Raw genomic sequence first — 27811 nt, 5'->3', positions numbered from 1 at the left:
GTGTCACAGTGACAGGTTATTTTCTATTAGTCCAGCCTGCCAAGAGCCCTGTATTCTTTTCATGGGAGACTCCCTTCAAAAATAACATTGAAGGACTGAGTTCATTGAGCTGCTAGTGCATCCAAATCCAACCAAGGTCTGAGTATACAAGTCTTCTTTGAATGTCTGCCCGGGGTAAAGAACACCTTAGAATCAAAACTAGCTAAATGGAACTATGCGTTTCTACTCTTTCCAAACTTGTACAATCTTGATACAAATGTGGACTGTCTGATGGTTTCTAAAAAAAAAAAAATGTTTTATTAGTAATATATAGTACATTGTGTCTGTGGTAAAGTTATTCATTAACCACTTGCCGATTAGGCTTTATCTGTCACTTTTTGTTTACAAGATTAAATCAGTATTTTTTGCTAGGAAATTACTTATAAGCCCAAAACATTATAATTTTTTTAGCAAAGAACCAAGGGAATAAAATGGCCTTCGTTGCAATTTTTTATGTCACATGGCATTTGCGCAGCTGTTTTGCAGATGCAATGTTTTGGGGAAAATATATATTTTAATGAATTAAAAAACAAAACAAAAACAACTTCACAATATTTACCACAATTTTTTTGTATAATGTGAAAGATGATGTTAAGCGAAGTAAATAGATATCTAACATTTCATGCTTTAAAATTGTGCATGCCCATGGAATGGTGACAAACTACGATACTTAAAAATCTCCATATTTGACGATTTAAACACCTTTACGGGTCACCCGTTTAGAGTTATAGAGGAGGTCTAGCACTAGAATGATTGCTCTCACTCTAATGTACATGGTGATACCTCACACAGTGATACCTCACGTGTGGTGCGAATACTGTTTACATATGCGTGCCTGACTTATGTAAGAGTTCGCTTCCGTGGACGGATGGGGGCACTCTAAAAAAACAAATTTCTTATTTATTTTACTCTTAATTTTAAAACTGTCCCTTTAATTTTTTACTTTTTTTTATTACTTTTATTCCTATTACAAGGAATGTAAACATCCCTTGTAATAGAAATAAGGATTACAGATCTTCTTTATGGAGAGATCTAGGATCATAAAGACCCCAAATCTCTTTTCAACAAAATGTTTTTGATCTTTTGCTTAAAGCGGAGGTTCACCCTCCAAATCAACTTTCCTGCATCCTTAATCTACATCCATTTTAAGCATTATAGCGTTGTCCAATTTTTTTCTTAATGGTCCGTTACCTGTAGTTTGATTTACTTCCTGGTTTCTATCCCAGCGGGGAGTGGGAGTTTCTCTACTTTCCCCGACGGCGCTGTGCATTGTGGGCGCTGTTTGCTATCTTCTTTTGCAGTGACGTGTGGGCCAATCAGATCACACCAACCAAACTCTCTGCGCGTGGAGTCTCGCGCTAGCTGTGCTGTCATGTGACGCGGGAAGCGGGTCACATGACCCGCAAAGCGCGTCATGTGATGAGGGCGGATACATATTCGCCATAGTAAACAAAGGATCGCCATTACAGCCGTGGACCAACAGACGGAACACATCCTACACAGACGGACCACATCCTAAACAGACGGACCACATCCTAAACAGACGGACCACATCCAACCTGCAAATCGCTTCATTCAATTTCGATGTTCTCCTCCTAAAACCTGATAAATCAGGTAAGTTGCATTGATGTGATTGTTGTTTAAACTTTATGTACAGTATTTTATACAGGTCAATTCATTTTTATATAATTTGCAGGTATTGTAGTCAACGCATGCTGGCAGCCTCATTGTGCTTTTTTTTTTTTCTGGAGTTCTATATTTTTTTTAGATAAAGACAGCTTTGAATTGTTATAATTTCAGAATACTAATTTTTGCTTGCCCTGACCTACTGCTATAATTTTTTTTAAATGTTATTCGTTTATATATTTTTAATCTTAATAAGTAGATATATTTGATGATATTATTAGTAAAAAATCAATCGCTATCTATATTTGTATAATTAAAAAAAAAAAATATTTAAAATTATTAATACATATATTATCATTTAATATTTATTACAGGTTTAAAATCTACTAGAAGACATTCTTTGATTGTCTTTAATTCTACATTCTTCTATTTATTTATTTTTTAATAAGGTGATTCTTTTTTATTTTATCTGTTGATTAATTAAACTATTTTATTGTAAAGTTTTTCTTTTCGTGTTTGAATTTTATATATATATATATATATATATATATATATATATATATATATATATATTAGTGCTGTCAAGTAAACGCGTTATTGACGGCATTAACGCAGACCCGTTTTAACGCCGTCAATAACTTTAACGCGCGATTAAGACGTTTGAAAATTAAATCGTTATATTTTATATTGGACAAAGTCGCGCCATCCTACCGACACTGCCTGTTATTTTTTTTTTTGTCAGCACTCGGCACGTACCTCTTAATCTTCTTCACCCGATGGCGTTCCCGCGGGAGTGGGCGTTCCCAAGCACTGCCTGTGATTGACAGGGGCTTCCGAACGGCGCATACTGCGCGTCACAGGTTGCCGGAAAAACCCGAACGTCGGTGCGCATGCGCCGTATAGAGCCGCACCGACGTTCGGGTTTTTCCGGCAACCTGTGACGCGCAGTATGCGCCGTTCGGAAGCCTGTCAATCACAGGCAGTGCTTGGGAACGCCCACTCCCGCGGGAACGCCATCAGGTGAAGAAGATTAAGAGGTACGTGCCGAGTGCTGACAAAAAAAAAATAACAGGCAGTGTCGGTAGGATGAAACTCAAAAAAATGCAGCGCTGAAAAATAAATGGTGAATAGACAATGATGTCTATCTGGAACCCACATAAATAAAAATGTGTAAGTCCATGGATTAATACAATAATCTTAGGATTAAATGATGTGATGAGGACACTATAGACGTGTGTCTAAGTCTCAATGCATACAAAAATATAAGTCTATAGAAGTGAACATAAAGCCGGAAGTTGAGATGGTCAATCAAATGACAGTGACAAGACACCCACGGTGATCCTAAGTGAACTAGAATATTGGTGTAAACGCCCGCCACCAGAAAGGGAGGCTTACCGGATGCGGTCCACCGCATCCGGTAAGCCTCCCTTTCTGGTGACGGGCGTTTACACCAATATTCTAGTTCACTTAGGATCACCGTGGGTGTCTTGTCACTGTCATTTGATTGACCATCTCAACTTCCGGCTTTATGTTCACTTCTATAGACTTATATTTTTGTATTCATTGAGACTTAGACACACGTCTATAGTGTCCTCATCACATCATTTAATCCTAAGATTATTGTATTAATCCATGGACTTACACATTTTTATTTATGTGGGTTCCAGATAGACATCATTGTCTATTCACCATTTATTTTTCAGCGCTGCATTTTTTTGAGTTTTGTTTGTATTGCTTTCCTTTTTTTCACTGGATTGTATGTAGCTGCTTGTTGCCCTGATAGCGCAGATTTATTATTTTTTATTTTTCAGTGTCGGTAGGATGGCGCGACTTTGTGCAATATAAAATAATAATGATTTAATTGTCAAACTTCTTAATCGTGCGATAAAGTTATTGAGATTAAGATTAAGAGGTACGTGCTGAGTGCTGACACAAAAAAAATACTTACAAAGAATCCACTTTGGCTAGCCAGGTGCAGAGCTACTGTACTTATTCTCATTTACTCACTGTGCCAATCACACGCAGCCACTGTTCCCATCAAACGCAGCCACTGTGCCAATCACATGCAGCCACTGTGCCAATCACACGCAGCCACTGTGCCAATCACATGCAGCCACTGTGCCCATCAAACGCAGCCACTGTGCCAATCACATGCAGCCACTGTGCCAATCACACGCAGCCACTGTGCCAATCACATGCAGCCACTGTGCCCATCAAACGCAGCCACTGTGCCAATCACATGCAGCCACTGTGCCCATCAAACGCAGCCACTGTGCCAATCACACGCAGCCACTGTGCCAATCACACGCAGCCACTGTTCCCATCAAACGCAGCCACTGTGCCAATCACATGCAGCCACTGTTCCCATCAAACGCAGCCACTGTGCCAATCACACGCAGCCACTGTGCCAATCACACGCAGCCACTGTTCCCATCAAACGCAGCCACTGTGCCAATCACATGCAGCCACTGTTCCCATCAAACGCAGCCACTGTGCCAATCACATGCAGCCACTGTGCCAATCACACGCAGCCACTGTGCCAATCACACGCAGCCACTGTGCCAATCACACGCAGCCACTGTGCCATCACATGCAGCCACTGTTTAATCAATTGTTATTGATTAAACAGTGGCTGCCTGTCCCCAGCCTCTGTCCCCCTCCTGTGTCATGTCCCCAGCGTCTGTCCCCCTCCTGTGTCATGTCCCCAGCCTCTGTCCCCCTCCTGTGTCATGTCCCCAGCCTCTGTCCCCCTCCTGTGCCATGTCCCCAGCCTCTGTCCCCCTCCTGTGTCATGTCCCCAGCCTCTGTCCCCCTCCTGTGCCATGTCCCCAGCCTCTGTCCCCCAGTTTTCCAACAATGATATTTACTGCTTTTTATAAAGAAATACAATTGCATCAGTATTGAGTTTAGCCTTTTGGCCCGGCCCTCCAAAATATTTTTAGTTTCTCATGTGGCCCCATCGAAAAAATAATTGCCCACCCCTGATATAGACCAATACCTCATAAAACGAACATAGATCAAACTTATAATTTTAAAGGGTGAACCTTTTTGGCCAAACAAACTTTATTGGTTTTTTTCAGAACTACAACACCACACATCTAGCTAGACCGGAAACGGAAACACAAGGTTGCCGAAATGGATTCCAATAAGATTCTGAATGGAAAGTTTACTTTTAAAAAGTTGCCAAATGGTTCCATTGACAAGACCAAAGTGATCTGTGGGTTTTGTGGTTGTGAACTGAGCTATCATCGCAGCACGTCCAGTCTGAAATACCACTTGATGGCCAAGCACACAGCTGATGGGAATTCTCCGCTCCCTGGTCAAAGCCAGGCGACAATGGATGTTTTCAGACAGAAGCACATGGATACCACAACTAAGAACAAACTTACTGCAGCCATAGCTAAATGGGTGGCTACTGCATGTAGGCCTGTTAATGTTGTGGAGGACGAGGGTCTAGCTGATATCATTCGCATCGCATCAAACGACTGGACCTACGAATTGCCTTCGAGAGCCACCATTACAAGCAACGTACAGAAATTGTACGAAACGGAGAAAGCCAAGGTACAGCAGGCGTTGGACAATACAAAAGCAGTCGCGCTCACTGGTGATTACTGGACGTCCGTAAGTAATCACAACTACCTCGGGGTCACAGCGCATTACTTTGATCCACAGTGGAAACTTCAATCTCATGCTTTGACTGTTCTAAAGACAGAAGAGAGGCACTTCGCTGATGCTGTTGCAGAGCACTTTATGCAAGTAGCTAGAGAGTGGGACATTGAACAAAAAGTTGTCTCACTGACCACGGATAGTGCACGCAACATGATTGCAGCGGCCAGGCAGCTCCCCTTTGTGCACGTGCCGTGCATCGCACACAGTGTGCACCGAGCCGTCACGGTTTCTCTAACCAACAGCCCGTTTGACAGCGCATTGGCAAAATGCAGAAAGGTCGTGGGACATTTTAAGCACAGCCCTGCAAACCAAGCGGAGCTCGAGCAACAACAAGTCACACATAATAAGAAGAAAGAGTCACTCGCACAGGAAGTGTCAACCAGATGGAATAGTACCCTGGAAATGATCAAGCGTGTTCAGCGGAATGCTGAACCACTGAAAGATGCACTGGCCCTGCACACAACCAACATCGCCATGCCAACAGTTACTGAGCTGGAGAAACTGAAGAAGCTCGAGGCTGTGCTGGAGCACTGCAGGTAATTCATTGTGTATCCGTGTCGTTTGTATATCTGTTTGTTAAATCAAAGTAGGTCTGTGTCAGAGCAGTAACATTAATGATTGGGTGTGTGTATATCATACTTGCCAACATTATTTAAAAATTTCCAGGGACACTTTGCAGCACAGCTATTAATTAATTACCACACTGACTTCTCCGAAGCTCCACCCACTCCGCATAATCTTCGCCTGGCGAACATTATGCGTAGTGGGTGGAGCTTCGGGGAAGTGAGTGTGGTAATTAATTAATAGCTGTGCTGCAAAGTGTCTCAGGACAAATGTTGGCAACTATGGTATATGTGCGTGCAGGTAGGCTATGCATGTGTGAAAGATTAGAGAGTGTGTGAGTGTGGTGAGTGAGTGAGAGAATTACAGTAGGCCTAACTAGTTCCCCACAAAAGTGAATCTCTATATTATTGCAGGTATGTTTCTGAACTCCTGGGAGGAGAGAAGTTTGTGTCTTGCTCAGTGGTGCTGCCAGCGTTGTGTCATCTGTCACGAGTGATGGAGGTTACTGAGGATGATCCAGCTTACACGATCAAGTTCAAGGGAACCTTCGCAGCAGACATGGAGGGTCGCAAGGAGAAGACCAACATCACGTGGCTGAGAGTTGCGACAGCACTTGACCCAAGGTCAGATAGCAATGAGATAGGGGTATTGTCGCAATTTTGTTATACCCGCACCTGTACTTGTATTAAAGTTGCATTTCATTTCATTTCAAGGTTTAAGGATCTCAAGTGTCTGAGCAAACCTGACAGGGCTGAGGTGTGGGGTACGATCCGCGCCTTGCTCCAGGAGATGGTAAGGGAGAGGCCTGCACAGCCGGATAACAAAGTCACGCCTGAGCCTCCTACGAAGAAACCAACACTTATGCTTACAAACGAGTCTTCGTCTGATGAAGAGGAGGACAGTATTGACCAATGTCTGAGGCGCTACAAGTCAGAGCCTCTTACTGGCATGGATGACTGTCCCCAGGAATGGTGGTCCACACATGAAGGGGCACACAGTGAAATGGCCCGCCTTGCACGCAAGTACTTAGCAACACCAGCCACATCAGTACCTTCTGAAAGGTTGTTTTCACTGTCTGGGCATGTTGTACAAAAGAAGCGAGCTTCCCTGTTGTCTGAAAATGTCAACAGGCTTGTGTGTTTGAGTAACTGGCTCAAAGCAAAGAAGTAGTATGCTTACATTTTATTGGTTACCGTTACTGTTCATACTTTCTGAAATAAGAGGCTGAGTTGATGAGCCATGGTTTAATTGCACTATAGGCTGAGTCCTAGTTTACCTTACATGTACACTTTGTAATTTGATTTTGTATCGCCCTGTTTTGATCCCTTAGAAAGGGGCTGTTTGTGTGACAAAGTATTTTTCACTTTTTTATTAATGGACAGTGTTACATTGTGTGAGAGCTTATTTGCTCCAAGTGTTAATGTTAGTTTTGAACACTACATTATATGCCAATTTTGTTTTCAATAAACATTTGCAAAAAGCAAGCCGATTCACTTTTCAATTTGATTAAATGCGATTAATCGTGAGTTAACTATGACATTAATGCGATTAATCGCGATTAGAAATTTTAATCGCTTGATAGCACTAATATATATATAAATTTAGATACACAATTAAAAATTATTATTAGAGCTATTTAGGTTTTATTTTTTTAACAAATAAATGACATAATACATAAAAAAATAATAATAAGCTATAATGATATTTGATATTTGTTGTCAATATATATTTTTTGAAATTATATTGAAAAGCAGATATGTTTACCTGAATGTTAGAGGGTCATGTTTTTTTGTGTTAGAGAAAACACTAATTAATTCATGGTGACAATTGTATGTTATCTTATCTTTGTTTAGTAGCATTGCCAGACTCCAGAACATGTTAAAGGTCAATGTTACTAAGAAAAAAACAAGAAGTTCTTTCAATTATACATATACATCTGTCTAAAACTGTGTCTATATTCATTTTGAAAAGTGTGTGTGTGTATGTGTATATGTGTGTATGTATGTATGTATGTATGTATGTATGTATGTATGTATGTATGTATGTATGTATATAAAAAAAAGAAACAAAAATATTGTGTGATGGTGTATATATTTTATATATATATATATATATATATATATATATATATATATATATATATATATATATATATATAAATATATACACCATCACACAATATTTTTGTTTCTTTTTATATATATATATATATATATATATATATATATATATATATATATATATATAAATATATACACCATCACACAATATTTTTGTTTCTTTTTATATATATATATATATATATATATATATATATATATATAAAATGTGTGTGTGTGTGTGTGTGTGTGTGTGAGAGAGTATTTATTTCTCTATGTGTGTATATAGATAGATAGAAATTGAGTGTGTGTATATCTGTCTTTGGAAAAAATAAATTGGGTGTCTCATTTTGGAATGCATGACCTTTCTATGTCTGCCTTTGCACAAAAAAACGAGATAAGATAACAGTCAAACTACTGAATTAATTAGTGGCTGTCTACTCACCCCTCCATAAATCTGGATACTGAGGGCCATATCCACAAAAGAGATACTCCGGCGTAAGCCGTCGTATCTCTGGTTCTAACTTTGGAACTGATCCTCAGAAGCAGTTTTCCTAAGTTAGGCAGAAGATCCGACATCTGTAAGGGACTTACACTGCCGGATCTTAGGATGCAGTACCGCATCCGCCACTGGGGGCATTTCGAGTCGAAATGCCTCTGCTAGTATGCAAATTAGCACTTAGGGCGATCCTCAAAGCTTTTGTGCTTAGTTTTTTCGCCGTAAGTGTTAGTTTGCCTGGTGTAAAACTAGGGCTGCTTTTACAAAGTGTAAAGTTAGTCACACCTTGTAAAGGCCCATTCAAGCGACGGCATTTGGTATGCATTCCCGAGGGAGAACTCCACGGCAATTTGTAAAATCCAAACCGGCATGGGTTCCCCCCCAGGAGCATACCAGGCCCGTAGGTCTGTTATGGGTTGTAAGGAGACCCCCCTACGCCGAAAAATTGACGTAGGGGGTCCCCCTACAATCCATACCAGACCCGTATCCAAAGCACGCTACCCGGCCGGTCAGGAATGGGAGTGGGGACGAGCGAGCGTCCCCCCCCCTCCTGAGCCGTGCCAGGCCGCATGCCCTCAACATGGGGGGGTTGGGTGCTCTGGGGCAGGGGGGCGCACTGCGGGCCCCCCCACCCCAGAGCACCCTGTCCCCATGTTGATGAGGACAGGACCTCTTCCCGACAACCCTTGCCGTTGGTTGTCGGGGTATGCGGGCGGGGGCTTATCGGAATCTGGGAGTCCCCTTTAATAAGGGGGCCCCCAGATACCGGCCCCCCACCCTAAGTGAATGGATATGGGGTACATCGTACCCCTATCCATTCACCTGTAGGCAAAAAGTAAAATGTAGTAAACACACAACACAAGGCTTTTTAAAATAATTTATTATTCTGCTCCGGATGCCCCCCCTGTCTTCGTTATTAGCTCAATTACCAGGGGGGGCTTCTTCTTCCACTCTCCGGGGGTCTTCTTCCACTCTCCGGGGGGGGTTTCTTCTTCCGCTCTCCGGGGGGGGGCTTCTCCGGACTCCGGGGGGCTTCTTCCATCTTCTCCCCTCTTCCGCTGTTGACTCGGCGAACCCCGGTTCTTCTGCAGCTCTCCGGTGCCTTCTTCTTCAGCGCTGGCTGCCTGCTATGTTTGTGTGTTAGCTCGATTTCAAACAGGCAGCCGGCGCGGTCTTCTGTGACGTCATCTTCTCTTCTGTTCTTCTCCCCTCTTCCGATGTTGACTCGTCGCCTGTTGTCGCTGTAATGATGGAAGCGCGCCTTGCATCACATTTATATAGGCATCACCGTCCCATCATGCTCCGGTAGGTACCCACGTGGTGGGTGCACGTGGGTAGGCACCCACCACGTGGGTACCTGCCGGAGCATGATGGGACGGTGATGCCTATATAAATGTGATGCAAGGCGCGCTTCCATCATTACAGCGACAACAGGCGACGAGTCAACATCGGAAGAGGGGAGAAGAACAGAAGAGAAGATGACGTCACAGAAGACCGCGCCGGCTGCCTGTTTGAAATCGAGCTAACACACAAAGATAGCAGGCAGCCAGCGCTGAAGAAGAAGGCACCGGAGAGCTGCAGAAGAACCGGGGTTCGCCGAGTCAACAGCGGAAGAGGGGAGAAGATGGAAGAAGCCCCCCGGAGTCCGGAGAAGCCCCCCCCACGGAGAGCGGAAGAAGAAACCCCCCCCGGAGAGCGGAGAAGACCCCCGGAGAGTGGAAGAAGAAGCCCCCCCTGGTAATTGAGCTAATAACGAAGACAGGGGGGGCATCCGGAGCAGAATAATAAATTATTTTAAAAAGCCTTGTGTTGTGTGTTTACTACATTTTACTTTTTGCCTACAGGTGAATGGATAGGGGTACGATGTACCCCATATCCATTCACTTAGGGTGGGGGGCCGGGATCTGGGGGCCCCCTTATTAAAGGGGACTCCCAGATTCCGATAAGCCCCCGCCCGCATACCCCAACAACCAACGGCAAGGGTTGTCGGGAAGAGGTCCTGTCCTCATCAACATGGGGACAGGGTGCTCTGGGGTGGGGGGGCCCGCAGTGCGCCCCCCTGCCCCAGAGCACCCAACCCCCCCATGTTGAGGGCATGCGGCCTGGCACGGCTCAGGAGGGGGGGGGACGCTCGCTCGTCCCCACTCCCATTCCTGACCGGCCGGGTAGCGTGCTTTGGATACGGGTCTGGTATCTGGTCTCCTTACAACCCATAACAGACCTAAGGGCCTGGTATGCTCCTGGGGGGGGGAACCCATGCCGGTTTTTTCGTTGAAAATTGGCATGGAGTTCTCCCTCTCAGGAATGCATGCTGAGCGACGCTGTCATTTTTTTTTTTTATTATTTGTTTTCCCGGCGCGTCTTTTTTTCACCCGTCGCAACTTTAGTGTCCTGTCGCAATCCACAAAGCCGCCCGGCGTCAATTACGTTCGCGCGATGCACGTCGGGAAAATGACGTCACACGCATGCGCAGTACGGCCGGCGCGGGAGCGCGCCTCATTTAAATTGTAAACGCCCCCCGGAGAGGAGGAACGCCTTACGACGGCGGCACTTAACTTACACGGCTTGAAATTTTTACGTAAGTGCTTTGTGGATCAGGCACTTAGGTAAAAACTTTAAGTCAGTGTAACTTAACTGCTGAAAGTTAAGTTACGCCGCCTGGCTGAGGATTTGGCCCTGAGTTTCTTGCAAATTTTACCCAAAGGCTTTTTTTAAAAAAAATATAATTGTATCTAATATTTGAAAAAAATATATAAAAAAAAAAATATATATATATATGACAAAATTATATATCTAAATATGTATAAATGAACTAAAATATAATTTAACAATAAAAATAACTATTTCTAATAAAATATTTACATAGTGTTGTTGAATAATAAATATTGATTAATTAAATTTAATTTTCAATTAGTATAATGAATCGATGATTATTTTAATTTACTAAATATTTATTTAAAATATGAATCATAACAATAAAAATTGACAATAAATATTGCCAAAAATTTTTTTTCTCTTATGTGTGTTTATATATACATTTACAAAACAGACGGTTATATTTTTACTTTTATTATAATATAAAATTATATATATATATATATATATATATATATATATATATATATATATATATATATATATATATATATATATATATATATATATAAAAAAAAGCATAGACACACACAAAAGAGACAGTGGTATTTAATTTATATATATATATATATATATATATATATATATATATATATATATATATATATATATATATATATATATATAAAAATAGATCGATATATATTGTAAAAAATAATAGAAATATCACTTTCTCTTGTGTATGTGTATATATATATAGATTAGATTTTGAATGCTAGAAGTTAGAGTAACATTTTTCTGCAATCTGGGAAAGACTTACCTTTTCTATCAGCTGCTCGGTGCCTTCTGAGCAGCTGATAGAAAAGATCACTCTTCAGTTTACTTTGCAGGGTGCGAGTCCTTCTCAGCACGCCGCGCCGTTGGCATAGTAACTGTGCAGTGTTGACGGCGTGCCCGCCGTCAACACTGCGCATGCGCGGGGTAGAGCGGTGAATGCTGGGAGTTCAGCATTCACCGCAACCCGGAAGACACGGACGTCAGGCTGCCAGGGCTTCAGCCTGCCAGGAGCCAAGATGGAAACGTCCATCGCTCCGTTTTATAAACATTACTTTTTGCTCAATCAAGATTTACGGCGCTACTATTAATGGGACGGGTGAGTACATTTATGTACATTTAATACGCGGGAGAACGTTTTTTTAAAAAAAAAAAGAGATTCGGGGGAACCACCCCTTTAACAGTGAGATAGGTCTGTACGAATCGGGCTTGTTAGGTTCCTTCCCTGGTTTCAATATTACTACCACTACAGCTTCATACATAGATCTGGGCAAGATGTCTGAGTCAAGTTAGTTTTTAAGCGTATGGAGAAGCTCCGGTAGGAGCACTCCACAAAACGTTTTGTACAATTTAATTGGCAATCCATCATTGCCCGGGGCTTTTGAATTTGGGAAGGTGGCCAACACAGTCTGGAATTCTTTAAGGGTGAGAGGTGCGTTAAGGCGCTCCCTATTCGTCTCCTTAAGTTGAGGGAGTGTAATGGACTCCAAAAAACGTGTCAAGTCATCTACTGGGTATGTCACCTTAGAGGAGTATAGATCTTGGTAGAAGGAGTAAAACTCCTTCAATATAGAGGGCGTGACCGTGACAGTCAGTTGCGATGATGTCGTAATACTGTGTACCACTTGAGATGGCTGCTGCGACCTAGCTATCATAGCCAACATGTGACCAGTTCTTTCCCCCTCCTCAAAGTAAGTTTGAGAGTTAAAAAATCTCTTGTAGTCAGCTTGCTGTAAATTAATAGCGCGGTAAAGTTTTTGTGCATCTATCCACTTCCTCCCATGTTCGGGAGTGGGGTCCAGCAAATACAACTCCTCTGCTTTCTCCACCGCCCTCTAAGCATCATTGGCCCACTGCCTATTCCTCGTTTTAATGAAACTGATTTCTTTTATACACATCCCCCTGATAAAGGCTTTTAGCGTGTCCCATACCACTCCAGGCGCAGCTGATAATTTGTTATCGTCCAAAAAGTATTGGATCTGCATCCGCATGCTCTCTGCATCAGTAAATAATTGGAGCCAAGAGGGGTTAATTTTCCAATGCATAGGGAGACATACTTTATGGAAGTCCAAGGAAAGCTGCACCGGGGAGTGGTCGGACAGGCCCCTGGCCAAATACGTCACCACTGGATCAAAGGGGAGCGTCAAGTCATTACCCAGGGCGAAATCTATGCGAGAGAGCGTAGAGTGAGTCAGAGAATGACAGGAAAACTGGGCCTGAAGGGGGAATTTACATCTCCACTGCATCTGTGGCTGTTGCTGCATCTATGGTTGCTGCTGCTGTTGCACCTGTGGCTGCTGCATCAGTGGGCGCTGTTGCTGCTGCATCTGTGGCCTCTGCTGCATCTGTGGTTGCTGCTGCATCTGTGGCCGTTGCTGCTGCATCTGTGGTTGCTGCGGCTGCTGCATCTGTGGCCGCTGCTAATGCTGCATCTGTGGTTGCTGCTGCATCTGTTGCATCTGTGGGCGCTGTTGCTGCTGCATCTGTGGTTGCTGCTGCATTTGGGGCCGCTGCTGCATCTGTGGTTGCTGCTGCTGTTGCATCTGTGGCCGTTGCGGCTGTTGCATCTGTGGCCGCTGTGGCTGTTGCATCTGTGGCCGCTGCGTCAGCAGGGGGCGCTGTTGCTGCTGCATCTGTGGCCTCTACGCCAGAAAAAGTTCCGAAGGTGTGAACCAGTTGCATAAGGTGGGTCAGGGATGCAGACGTGTCGCCCAGAAACAGCAGCGCATCGTCTGCATATAGTGCCAATTTATCTTCTAGTTCTCCCCGCCTGAAACCCTGTATGTCTGGATTCCCCCTTATAGCAGCCGCCAGAGGCTCTATGGCCAGGGCGAAAAGCAAAGGGGACAGGGGGCAGCCCTACCTCGTTTCCCTATGTAAATCAAAAGAAGGTGAAAGGGTATTATTTATCCGGATGCATGCTTTTGGTGCTTTATACAGTAGTTTAATCCAAGAAATTATACCCTCACCCAAATTAAACTTCTCCAGAACTTTCCACAAATACTCCCACTCCACGCTATCAAAAGCCTTAGCGGCGTCTAACGAGAGTATAGCTCTATGTCCCTGGTTATCAATGGGGATCTGCATCAGTAAATAATTGGAGCCAAGAGGGGTTCATTTTCCAATGCATAGGGAGACATACTTTATGGAAGTCCAAGGAAAGCTGCACCGGGGAGTGGTTGGACAGGCCCCTGGCCAAATACGTCACCACTGGATCAAAGGGGAGCGTCAAGTCATTACCCAGGGCGAAATCTATGCGAGAGAGCGTAGAGTGAGTCAGAGAATGACAGGAAAACTGGGCCTGAAGGGGGAATTTACATCTCCACTGCATCTGTGGCTGTTGCTGCATCTATGGTTGCTGCTGCTGTTGCATCTGTGGCTGCTGCGGCTGTTGCATCTGTGGCCTCTGCTGCATAAGTGGGCGCTGTTGCTGCTGCATCTGTGGCCTCTGCTGCATCTGTGGTTGCTGCTGCATCTGTGGCAGTTGCTGCTGCATCTGTGGTTGCTGCGGCTGTTGCATCTGTGGCCGCTGCGGCATTTGTGGCCGCTGCTGCATCTGTGGCCGTTGCTGCATCTGTGGCCGCTGCGGCTGTTGCATCTGTGGCCTCTGCTGCATCAGTGGGCGCTGTTGCTGCTGCATCTGTGGCCTCTGCTGCTGCATTTGTGGTTGCTGCTGCATTTGTGGCTGTTGCTGCATCTGTGGTTGCTGCTGCCGTTGCATCTGTGGCCGCTGCGGCAGCAGGGGGCGCTGTTGCTGCTGCATCTGTGGCCTCTGCTGCATCTGTGGTTGCTACTGCATCTGTGGTTGCTGCTGCATCTGTGGCCGCTGCGGCTGTTGCATCTGTGGCCTCTGCTGCATCAGTGGGCGCTGTTGCTGCTGCATCCTAGGCCCTTGCTGCATCTGTGGTTGCTGCTGCTGTTGCATCTGTGGCCGCTGCGGCTGTTGCATCTGTGGCCGCCGCGGCTGTTGCATCTGTGGCATCTGCTGCATCTGTGGTTGCTGCTGCATCTGTTGCTTCTGCGGCATCTGTGGTTGCTGCTGCATCTGTGGCCGCTGAGGCTGTTGCATCTGTGGTCGCTGGTGCTGCATCTGAAGCCTTTGCTGGGAGACAATTCTCTGCGGAGGAACCTGTTGCTGGTGGTGATCAACTTCAGTGTATTGTCAGCCTGTTAAAAACATTTGACAAATCATTACCATTACAACACTAGACAATTAACCTAACAGTGTTCTCCTGTGTAAAACAACTTTATCTGTAATGTAAAGGTCAACATTCTACTGAAAAAAGTACTTTGCCAAGAATTAGTTGCATTAAATGGCCTAGAATATTTTTTTTAAATTAACCTTTCCTGTTAAAGACACACCTAATGTTTATTGGGTACACAATAGCATTATGATCTGTTGGTCCATCCCCCAGCATCTCAAAGCTGAACAGGTCTTGACCAGAAAAAAATAATACAAATCTTCCATGATGCAAAAGGATTCTTTCCATTATTGTGCTTTTGATGCTATCAATTAGCATGAGGTCACCATTTGAGTGGGAGAAAAAAATTCTCCAATACCAGAAAGTGTTTTAAAACACTTTTTATGCTGCTGAAGACTGAAGATTCAACTTCTGAAAAATCTGAGAACTAGTAAACACCAATGAAAATATTGTGCAAACCATCATATTTTCCTCAGTAAGTGTACAAAGAACACTTATCCAGTAGGGGGCAATATACAGCGTGGATTGATATTCACATCCTATGCAAATGTTAGTCTGAGGCCCCGTACACACGAGGGGACATGTCCGATGAAAACGGTCCGCGGACCGTTTTCATCGGACATGTCCGCTCGGAGATTTCTGTCTGATGGTTGTACACACCATCAAACAGAAATCCGGGCGGACAGGATACGCGGCGACGTGGCCGTGACCCTGGAAGGTAAATGCTTCCATGCATGCGTCGAATCACTTCGACGCATGCGAGGGCTTTCGGCCGAGCGGACATGTCCAGTGAGTCGTACAGACGACCGAACATGTCCGACAGACAGGCTTCCAGCGGACATGTTTCTTAGCATGCTAAGAAACATTTGTCCACTGGAAACCTGTCCGATCCGCCGGACAATTGTCCGGTCGGCGTACACACGACCGAACATGTCCGCGGAAACTGGTCCGCCGGACCAGTTTCAGCGGACATGTTCGGTCGTGTGTACGAGGCCTTAGAGAAGTCCCCACCTCTTAACACACTCTCAATTGGAGAATGTCTTGTTAAAGTTCTTCTAATATTTTGTTCACAATTATTTAAATATATATTTTTTTCATTTTTATTTTCTGGCACTCAAGACAATATATGTTAGCACAATTTGTTTTGGGCTAACTATTAATGTTGTTATCGGCTTAGGTCTTGATATGCTGGTCTTTACAGCACAATTCTCCCAGGGAAGTATGGGCAACATTTGCCCACTTCTATAATGTAACTTTAAGCTTCCTGTCACTGTTGCTGTTTTCGGTGGGCGGGTGGGGGTGGTGAGAGAGGTGCACGTTGAGTGTCATCTTGGTGGGAGGAGCACGCAGTATCTGCGGCGCTACGCGCTGTAGTGTGGGCAGTTTTCCCTCACTTAAGATGGGCGCGCCTACACATCAGCCCATAGACTCACATAGGGAATCGATCCGGTCATGTGATCAGTCACATGACCGGGGTGGTTGGAGAGGAAATGCTGGCAGCTTGCTGATCCTCAGACACAGATTCCAATCAGAATGGGGGGATCCTGGTACCTTAAGGTAAGGCTTTGATTCCAGGCCCCTCGGATTCAGGGGACCAGATCTTGATGACACCTGCTCGCCTGGCCACCATTAGGATCCGTAGGTTCCTCCTCCTGGGCCAATATGGGCAAAGCGCTGTTTTTATTCAAGCACACAATGTAAGCTTTGGAGCTGTTAAGCTTTCAAAGTTATTATTATTATAATTTTTATAATTTCATTATTAATAAACCAGTCTATTCACTGAGAGATAAAATAATTGCTTCTATTCACATGGAGCCAACATATAATTGTTTTTCCCTTATCCAAAATGGCTGTTTTGGTAATAGGATAGCTGGGAGCTCAGAAGGGGGCAGTCCCATTTGTAAATAGCAGATATAAATAGCGGTGAGTCAGCACGCTGCTCGTGCCCCAGGACGAAGTCGAAACGGCGTAGGGTAAAACGACGTGCGGACGCCACTGCGTTACACTGAGTCCCGGAGTGAACGGGCTGTGTTAGCCGGCCGGCTACAGAACTTTTTATAGGCGATTTTAGATCTACTCAAATGTGAGTGTGTTTTTAATTTTCTTATTTTAATCAATTATTGGATTACGCTATGTGCGCCCTTTTTTCCTTTCCTCTTGTTTGGGTGTGATCAACATCGTCCTGAGCGGTAGAGGTTCCGAGAGATTTGGGGTGAAGACATCCTTGCCAGACAAACCTTTAGGCTGGGTTCATAGCCACAGGCTCACAGAAGATCTCTAATTGGGATCTTCTCATCTGGTAAGAAGCTGATAATCACTATGGTGGAGGATCCTCTTTACTATCTGGTCACCGTTCGTGGTGTTTTTGACACCATTTGTTTCCTCTAGAGGAGCAGCACATCTTGAGAGAGACGATCACTCTTTGAATCACTTTTCAGTTATTTTTGTCACAGAGACTCAATTTTATATTTGAGGACTAATTTTTCATTGAATTTCTCCAAGATTGGGTTCTACATACTCTTTGGAGATCTTCTTCATCATTGATTGTCCAATCAGTGGTCGACACTCATGATATTTGCGCAGCTTGTTTTTTCTTATTTATGTACAAAGAACTTGTCTCTCTTCCAAGCAAACTTTTAGGCCCGGATTCACAAAGCACTTACGCCGACGTATCTCGAGATACGCCGCTTAAGTGCAAATATGCGCCGTCGTATCTATGCGCCGTGCCCATAAACTGAGATACGCCTAAAAATAGGCTTCATCCGACCGACGTAACTTGCCTACGCCGGCTTATCGTGGGCGCATATTTACGCTGGACGCATGTGGCGCTCCCATAGATTCAAATATGCAAATGAGGGAAATACGGCGATTCACGAACGTACTTGCGCCCGGCGCATAATATACGCGGTTTGCGTAAGTCGTACATCCGGCGTAAAGTTATTCCCCATATATGAGGCGCAACCCATGCCAAGGTATGGACCAGGGAACACAAGCCGTCGTATTTTACGTTGTTTACGTTGTACGTGAATATGGCTGGGCGTAGGTTACGTTCACGCCGTAGGCAGTGATCCGTTGTATGTTGGGCATTTGTTCCGACGTGATTCTGAGCATGCGCACTGGGATGCGTCTACGGGACGGCGCATGCGCCGTTTGTTATTCGGCGGTGGCGGAAGGAGACCAAACTTCCGAGGGACAGTGCCGCAGAGCTGTCTTCCGGAAGTGGGAAAGAATACCTGTCAAAAACAGGTACCCGTTTGGGGGGTGGTGTACAGATAAGCAGAGGTTCCACTTTTGGGTGGAGCTTTGCTTTAAATATCATTTAGCTAGGCAAATGCATTCAAATTAAATATGTGCCAATATATACCGTATTTATCAGCGTATAACACGCACAGGCGTATAACATGCACCCTAACTTTAAGAGGGAAGTTTCAGGGAAAAAAACTTTACACAGCCCCCTGCGTATAACACACAGGCACAGTGAGTGTTATACGCCAATAAATACAGTATGTAGTGGCAGGACTTTCTCCTTTAGCAGCTACCACCCCTACTGATGAGCTAACAAATGCTTTTAAAGTAAAATAGGCTCTGCCACCCATACACAACAAATGCCCTGTTGCAGACGGTTACCCATGGTTGCCCCATCATTAACCATCTACAGCAAGAAATATTTATTCCAGGGGTGTAGGCCACTGCCCAGTCTCAAGGCGCTGCCAGCTGAGAAATTCCACCTGAGTGTCTACCTAGAATGTACATGATGGAAAAGGCTGTAAAGAAGTTCTGGACAGGTGTGGCTCTACCTTTTGCCACAGCAAGACTTACGGTGTTTTTTGAGGACTGGGTCAGAGGGACAGAAGTGATAAGAAATCTCCCATATATGGACTGGTTTGAGAAACATAATTATTTTTTCTTTATTCTTGAGCTCTATCAATCACTGAAGACAAGAGAGCAATAAAACCATGTACCTCCAAATGAAGAATTGCTCACGCTCAGGCTGGAGTGGTGGTGGGTTCCTCCAAGGTTCTTGAATACTTGGAGGTGGATTGAAATTGCCAGGCGGAGGACCCGAAACGTGCTGAAAGTCTGGCATGCCCTATTTAAACACAATAGCATGATTATGAAGGATAAAAGCATAGTGGTAAACATGAAAAAGTAAGCAACTCCTATACAAAAGAATTACGGTGAGCATATACTATACAATTTCCATTAGATTTACCATTGACGGAGTGCAAGTAGCTGCAAGAATTTTCACACTAATGTGACTTTATTCAAGGAAATCACCTACTGCAGAGTTTGGTTTATTGAATCAAAAGAAAAGCAAGTCTTAAATGAACTACAAATTCCTCATTAAGCTCCACGTTTCCATTCATTATACTCCATCCAGCCCACCTCCTTAACAAAAGATAAGATGGCCCTAATCCTTTTGCGCTACACTGGGTTTAATGCTCAAGACGATGTATGGGCCATACCTAAGGCCACATATAAAATGGGATTGGTATAAATGTTACATTAAAGTGACACTAAACTCTTCAACCCTTTCGCTGCCATTTTGAGATACGTTTGTTGCATGCTTGATTCTCACCAGTTCGTAAAATGGCTCAATTTAAAATTTACATCCGACATCCTTCATTGAGGTAGTGCTTCACCGTGACCACTATTCAATCTTGGATATCTGCTCTCATCTCACCACTCATCAAGCAGCAAAGTACCCACCCAGCTAATTTTAAACATGGATATCGGTTCTTGGCAAGGAGTATGTTCCTGAAAAGATTCTGGCTCTGCTCTGTAGTAGTTCAAGTCTTGGCGTAAAACCCAATTTAAAATCATTCATCATGATTACTACCCCTTCCGTACTCCGGGCCGGATTTGCTCTCCCTGCCACCCCAAGGCCAGGTTCCGCAATGCACCCCCTCCCTGCCAACAAACCCCCCCCCCAAATCAACGGAGAATGGGCAGCACGGTTAGTTCAAATTTTTTTTATCACTTTTTTTTGTAGCTTGTCGCTTACTTTTTTTAATTTTTGTATAATGTTCTTATTATTTTCCTTATAATTTTTCTTATTCTTTACATTTTTATTTTATTAATTTAATTATTATTTCTTATTATTTATTTATTTTTTATCAATTTTTTTCACTTAACTTTTTTGCTATCACACAGGAGAAAACAATTCCCTGTGTGATAGCAATTGGAGGTGACATGTTCTCTTTATTGACCCTTTCACCTCCAAAACAGGAGTCCTAGCACTGTGCTAGAACTCCTGTCACAGCTGAGATGGGAAGAGCACAGCTCTCCCCTCTCACTGTGTACATCGGCAGCAGGGACAGGAGAGGACAGAGTTCTGAAGACAGAGCCAGCAGAGAGAGGTATGTGGGGGGAGAGGGGAGGACGCACGGGAGCACACATTTTACAAGTGATTTCGGTGACATCGCCGCAATCACTTGTTAACGAGCGAGCGAATTCCCCTATAACTTACCGCCCTTAACTGTATGTTCGGGGCGTCGGGGGACTCCATGCCACTGCCGCCCCTTGGTGCCCTGCCGCCCCATGGTCTGGCCTCAGTGGCCTTGTGGGAAATCCAGGCCTGTCCGTACTGACAATGCAGACAATCAACCTGCCTGTGGTGTGCTGCCCACCATATTTAACCAGCTATGGAAATGCCCATCAGTCTCCATTTTCCTGGACCAAGTCCTCCAATTTATTTAACATCTTCAAAGACCCTATGCTCTACATTTTTAGATAGGAGGAATCAACAGACTCAACACAGCCTTCTCCAACCATGGACGTCTACCATAGCCACTTAAGGACCGCCACACGACGATATACGTGACTCGCGACCCGGTCCTCTCCTCCGTGACCGTCCCCGCGGGAACAGCAGACTCAATCGTCGCCACTGTCCCGCGATCGGGTCACAGAGAGGAAGAACGGGGACAGGTAAGTGTAAACAATCCTTCCCCGTTCTTCCCAGTGTGGCCGTCGCTGATCGTCTGTTCCCTGTGTTAGGTAACGACAATCAGTGACGTCACACGCACAGCCACGCCCCCCACAGTAAGAACACTCCCTTAGTACACACTTAACCCCTACAGTGCCCCCTCCTGGTTAACCCCTTCACTGACCGTGTCATTTTCACAGTAATCAGTGTGTTTTTTATAGCACTTTTCGCTGTGAAAATGACAATGGTCCCATAAATGTCCGATGTGTCCGCCATAATGTCGCAGTCATGAATTTTTTTTTTTAAAATGGCTGATCGCCGCCATTAGTAGTAAAAAAAAGAAATAATAAAAATGCAATAAAACTATCCTCTAATTTTGTAAGCGCAAACCAAATGCTTATTGCAATTTTTTTTACAAAAAATATGTAGAAGAATACATATCGGCCTAAACTGAGGAAAACATTTTTTTTAATATATTTTTAGGGGATATTTATTATAGCAAAAAGGAAAAAATATTGCATTTTTTTCAAAACTGTCGCTTAAAAAAATAAAAACCGCAGGTGGTGATCAAATTCCACCAAAAGGAAACTATTTGTGGGGGGAAAAAAAAGGACGCCAATTTTGTTTGGGAGCCACGTCGCACGACCGCCCAATTGTCAGTTAAATCGACTCAGTGCTGAATCGCAAAAAGGGGACTGGTCCTTAACCTGCATATTGGTCCGGTTCTTGACCGGTTAATGGACTCACATCTGCCTCCTGGTGGCCCACAGGGCATTAATGCAATCAGGGATTAATCCCACGCCGCCACATTTAGATGCAGTGAAATGGGCTCTGATGGCTCTCTTCAACTTAAAAGAAATCAGACACCATTATCCAGAACTTTAAATCCATTTTATCGCCAGATGGTGACACTTTATGGAATAATTCTCTCCAGTAGAGCTCTCATCAGTGCCAGCCCAGGACATGGTGCTGCCTGGGACCAAGAATGAAATGCTGCCCCCCCCCAAAAAAAAATAATATAATAATAACGCCCACCAAAAGGCCCCCCACATTCATTATTTTATATCATGATATAAAATCTACGGTAATTTATCAGAAAAGCAGATTTACCATATGCAATTTTACATGACATACCATTACGTTCAAGTTCAAACCACAAACTCCAGTGTTATTTTGTTTTATATATATATATATCTTTATTTATATAAATAGCTTAAATACTGCAAAACTGTGTGTCATGAACAACAGACAAGAACAACAACAGCAACAACAACAACAATATTGCACTCAACTATATATCAATGAACAGACAACATCAACTATATTGTAATCAACCACAGATCGAATTAAAATTGTGCTTTACGTGCCTTCTTGGCTGCAAATAAAGATACTGCTTCTTTCAGGTTTACAGTTTGGGCTAGTTCGTGTTCAATGGATATGGTCGCCTGTGTCATTGTGGAGCGCAGGTATGATTTTATTAGCTTCAGCTTTGAGAAGCTTCGCTCTCCAATAGCAATGGTCACAGGGAGTGTTGATAGTATGCGCAGAGCTATGAAGGCATTTGGAAAAAGGGTAGTCAGATTGTTTGTGCAGATATACTCCAGCACGCCCTTTGCCGACAAGTCTGCAGGGACATATTTTGATAGAGCTTTCAGCTCATCATTTAGATCATTTGAATCTATATCCCGCATTTTATCATGGGACAAAACGCTTTCTAATTTTTGCTGTGTTCATGGAGCTGTAAAAAACGTTCTTCCAGTGACTGGATAGCAGAGTCTAGAACTTGGAAAAAAAATGAACTTTCATCTGTTGTTTAGGACCCCTAATGCCCCGTACACACAATCACTTTTTGTGATGAAAAAAAAATGACATTTTTAAAAACGTCATTTAAAATGATCGTGTGTGGGCTTCACATCGTTTTTTGTCTTCTGAAAAACGACAAAAAAAAAATTCGAACATGCTTCAATTTTTTATGTCATTTTTGAAAATGTCATTTTTCGTGTTGTAAAAAATGATCGTGTGTGGTCTAAAACAACGTTTTAATAACAACAGTTAATAAACAACAGTTTATTAGACGTTTTTACAGCCTATTTAAGCCTATTGCTTACACCCTGCGTTATCCCCTGAAGAAGTCATGTGATGTGACGAATACGCGTAAGGGAATAGGAGTTACAGAGCCGACACAGACCGACGGCGATGAGACGAGCTCGCCGCTCGTAGGTGTTTTGCTTCTGCCCCAATTTTAAATGTGAGTTTTTACTTTGCTGCTACTTGTACTCTAATAAATTTCATAAGATACTGCACCATGGGCCTTCCTCTCTTTTCTTCCATCTTGTACCCCCTGAGCACTGGCTGATACTACGGACAGGAGGTGGAAGATACAGAGAAGGTGGAAGTGAGAGTTGTTTTGTCTGTCAGTGATCCTACAGCATACCAGTTCCGGATACGAACGCAGTGTTCGTGGAGATAGGTCCACTATGCACAGCCTCAATGTGAGTGCGTGTATATGCGATATATCATTTGCAAGGTTTCCCACAGGATTATGCTATTATCCATTTATTTTTGCTTCCATGTTTGTATGAATATTTGATGAGGAGCCCCCTTCATCTCAACCTCAATCCGTGTGACTGCACCCCCTAGGGAGACATTGTTTGGTACTTTGAGCCATCCGTGCTATGGCTCTGAGGTGAGCATCTAGTACCACAAGAGGTGTGCGCACCGAAGTTTGCCTACTTTTACACTGGACTGTCTTCTGGGACGTCACTATTTTAAATAGACTTTTTTTCACGCATTTTTGTTATACATTGTTTTTGTACACAGTTATTTTGGTTCACATCCGTGCACCTTCACTACTGTGTCTCTGGTTTATCCAGCCTGGTACATTCGTGCCACACCGGACTGTCTTCTGGGATGTCACTTTTTTAAATAAATAGACCACTTTTCACGTATTTCTGTTATACACTGTTTCTGTACACAGTTATTTTAGTTTGTGTAAGCTACTGTTTGGTTCACATCCGTGCACCTTTACCACTGTGTCTCTGGTTCATCCAGCCTGGTACATTCGTGTCACTTTATGTTCACATTATATGTTGTTTATTCACCTTTCTTTCCCTGTAATAGTCACCTAGTATCTATTTATTTATTTATGTATTTCACTTTAGGGTTACCCACTTGTTAGGTATTGAGATCCCCTTCTATTATTAGTTCACAGCGCTTCACCATCACTTTCCATATTTGAATTTTTTTCTGTGTAAGGCAGACTTTAAGGTGATTGCAGCAGTGCCCCCCGGTGTCCAGTACAGATAGCGCAAGAGTACTACTATTTCCAACAAACATGTTATACTTCCCTCCACTGTGCAGTTAGTTTTGTACAGAGTGGCCCCGATCCTCAAATTCTGGGGTCCCTCAGTGGCTCTTGTAGCTCCTCCCCGGATTGTATAACCCCCTAGGAGAAACGCTCCCCTGGGGGGTTACCTTGGGGGTGGACTCACGAGTCCTGCATTCGGTATCCATAGACGCCGGATGTAGGTCTCGGCCCTGCCCCCGGGTCATTGGATCTGATTGACAGCAGTGGGTGCCAATGGCTGCTCTGCTATCAATCTATCCAATTAAGAGCTGAGAACCCCGGGCAGAGGAAGAGTGTGTCTCCGCTGCAGGAAATTCCAGGGCTCAGGGAGGAGGGGGGTCACTAGAAGAAGATTTTTGCATAGGATGCATTAAGATAAAAAATGGGTGTGGCCATAGGAAAGTCCCAGGCTTCGGCCTAGCTCCGCCATCTTGGTACACCCGGCGGCGGCTGTCTCGTCAGGAAGTGACGTTTCGTCGCCGCCATCTTGCTTCACCCCACACTCCTGCACAGTAATGATAGTCAGAAGGGGGCAAGCGGACATCTTGTTACACCCAACAAAACGGAGCTTATGTGGTTAAATACAGTATAATGGAAATATGACGGACTGTTTACATGTTACATTTTAAAAGCCGCAGCAAACCTTACATGCTTGCTAATGTGACAGAACAATTTTCATATTTAGTTAAATGTGAAAATCAGAGGTGTTCTTTCACATTAGCAAGCATGTAAGGTCAGCAGGTTTGCTGCGGCTTTTAAAATTTAGACAGTCCGTCAGATTTACATATACCGTATTTATGCACATAAGCTCAGTTTTGTGTCGAAAATAACTTTAAATAAATAACATTTTGAGAATCGTGATCTTCATTTTATACAAAAGAATCGCGATTATCATTTTCCCAGAATCGTGCAGCTCTACTATACTGGGTTTCGATGCATTTTTTATGCTTTTTATGTTCCAGTACCGTTCTGTGCATGAAAAAAAACAGCATTTTCTGGCACTGGAAGGCATTGCGCTGGAGTGAACTTTGCCCCTGGAACCCATATAACCTTCTTTCCATGCTTTAATACAGAAAACAGGCTCTTAACCAGTTCAGGCCCACTCCAGCGTCCCTGTAACCACTTGCCGATTATAGCGACTACCGTGCGGTCGGCTAGTTCTGGGATGCCGTCATATGATGGTGTGCCGTAATCGGATGGCGTGCTCTGGATGGCAGTGTCTTCCAAACACAGCTGATCACAGATTGAGGTAAAGAGCCAATTAGCGGCTCTTTACCATGTGATCAGCTGTGTCCAATCACAATTGAGAATAGAAGCTGGTTATTAGGACTCAACAGTGCTGCCCATTAGTGCTTCTTCATCAGTGTCACCTATCAGTGCCTTCTTCATCAATGCCCCCTCATCAGTGTCACCTACCATTGCCCATCGGTGCTGCCTATCCTTGCCCCTCATCAGTGCCACCTATCACTGATGCCTATTAGTGCCCCCTCAGTTCCACTTCCCATTAGTTCTTCCTCATCAGTGCCCCCTCAAGTGCCCATCAATGCTGCCTATAAGTGCCCATTAGTGACTCCTCATCAGTGTCACCTACCAGTGCCCATCAGTGCCCCCTCATCAGTGTCAGCTATCAGTGCTGCCTATCAGTGCTTCCTCATCAGTGTCACCTATCAGTGCCCCTCATCAGTGTCACCTACCAGTGCCCCCTCATCAGTGTCACCTACCAGTGCCCCCTCATCAGTGTCACCTACCAGTGCCTCATCAGTGTCACCTACCAGTGCCCCCTCATCAGTGCCATTAGTGCCACCTAACAGTGCCCATTAGTGCCCCATCATCAGTGTCACCTACCAGTGCCCATTAGTGCTGCCTATCAGCGCCGCTTGTCAGTGTCACCTATCAGTGCCTATTAGTGCCTTCTTCATCACTGTCACCTATCAGTGCCCCCTCATCAGTGTCACCTACTATTGCCCATCAGTACTGCCTATCGGTGCCCCTCATCAGTGCTGCCTATCGGTGCGCCCATTAGTTCTTTCTCATCAGTCTAACCTACCAGTGCCCATCAGTGCTGCCTATCAGTGCCCATTAGTGCCTCCTCATGAGTGTCACCTATTAGTGCCCCCCTCATCAGTATCACCTACCAGTTCCCATCAGTGCTGCCTATCAGTGACCCCTCATCAGTGCCTCCTCATCAGTGTCACCTACCAATGCCTATCAGTGTCCCTCATCAGTGCCGCCTAACAGTGCCCATTAGTGCCCCCTCATCAATGTCACCTACCAGTGCTGCCTATCAGCGCCCCCTTGTCAGTGCCCGTCAGTAAAGGAGAATAATTACCTGTTTGCAAATTTGTATTTATTTATTTTTTGTTTATTCTGCAAAAAAAAACAACAACCCAGAGATGATTAAATAGCACCAAAAGAAAGCTCTATTTGTGTGAAAAAAATGTGATTTGGGTAAAGTGCTGCATGGCCGTGCAATTGTCATTTTAAATGCAACAGCCTTGAAAGCTAATAATTGGCCTGTGCAGGGAGGGGGTAAAAGTGCCCGGTATTGAGGTGGTAAAAAAGGTTGTGAATGCCCAGGGGCGGGAAGGATCGGCGATCATGTGATGGGCTGTCACAGGATTGGGAGTTGGTCCCGCTGGATACTGACCATTGGACAGCTCGGTCTGAGCACAGACACATCAGTCGCTCAGTGACACATACCAGCACCTTGAGGACATTACAGCCCAACCTTTTGCCGTTGCACATAAGGGTTATGTGGGTGGCAGCAGGTATCAGTAAAGATTTTCCTCTCACTTCCTGTTGTGGCTAGGGACAGGAAGTGAAGGGAAATCTCCCCAGTGGGGACACAGAAGACTTTTCCTTCAACCCCTCAGCTCTGCAACATTCAAACTTGTTCTAGTTCTGAGTGACTTGTATGCCTTTCTATGTGACTATGAAGGGTCAGCAGCCTCTGTCTGGATAGAACTTTTCTGAGGGATACAGGTTGGTGGCACAGAATGCTGGGCCTTGCAGTTCTATAGTATGTAGCGGGGCACATGAGGTGCCAGTCTTTACACACCAAGTACTCCCCTCCCCCCGCTCTACTCACTGATCTCTGATCATCACTCACTGCTGTGCGCGCTCTCCCGATCTCCCGGCGGGCACACGCAGCCGCGCCAAGCTCACCTCAGTAGCACAGCTCCGACGTCGCCC

At 44.3% G+C, this 27811-nt stretch overlaps 2 protein-coding genes across 3 annotated transcripts; one reads left to right on the top strand and one right to left on the bottom strand.

Annotated features, from left to right (window-relative positions):
* The first annotated feature begins 4771 nt into the window (after positions 1–4771).
* On the top strand, positions 4772–7468 carry LOC120940089 (E3 SUMO-protein ligase ZBED1-like). 2 transcript variants are annotated; one of them, XM_040352708.1, is made up of 3 exons: positions 4772–5870; positions 6312–6521; positions 6612–7468. In XM_040352708.1, the coding sequence occupies exons 1-3, from the start codon at positions 4801–4803 to the stop codon at positions 7066–7068; spliced, it is 1737 nt and encodes a 578-aa protein (XP_040208642.1). In that variant the 5' UTR covers positions 4772–4800; the 3' UTR covers positions 7069–7468. The 2 variants fall into 2 exon arrangements, with proteins under 2 accessions (XP_040208642.1, XP_040208641.1); XM_040352707.1 differs by having other exon boundaries at positions 6312–7468.
* A 6120-nt stretch (positions 7469–13588) lies between these two features.
* Positions 13589–27811, bottom strand: LOC120940091 (hydroxysteroid dehydrogenase-like protein 2). Its single transcript, XM_040352709.1, has 3 exons — positions 27708–27811; positions 19310–19437; positions 13589–15312 (listed from the first exon to the last, which is right to left on the bottom strand). The coding sequence occupies exon 3, from the start codon at positions 14924–14926 to the stop codon at positions 14495–14497; it is 432 nt and encodes a 143-aa protein (XP_040208643.1). The 5' UTR covers positions 14927–15312; positions 19310–19437; positions 27708–27811; the 3' UTR covers positions 13589–14494.

Source organism: Rana temporaria, chromosome 5 (assembly GCF_905171775.1).
Source record: "Rana temporaria chromosome 5, aRanTem1.1, whole genome shotgun sequence".
NCBI lineage: Eukaryota > Metazoa > Chordata > Amphibia > Anura > Ranidae > Rana > Rana temporaria.
This window is presented reverse-complemented; position numbering and strand designations above follow the sequence as displayed.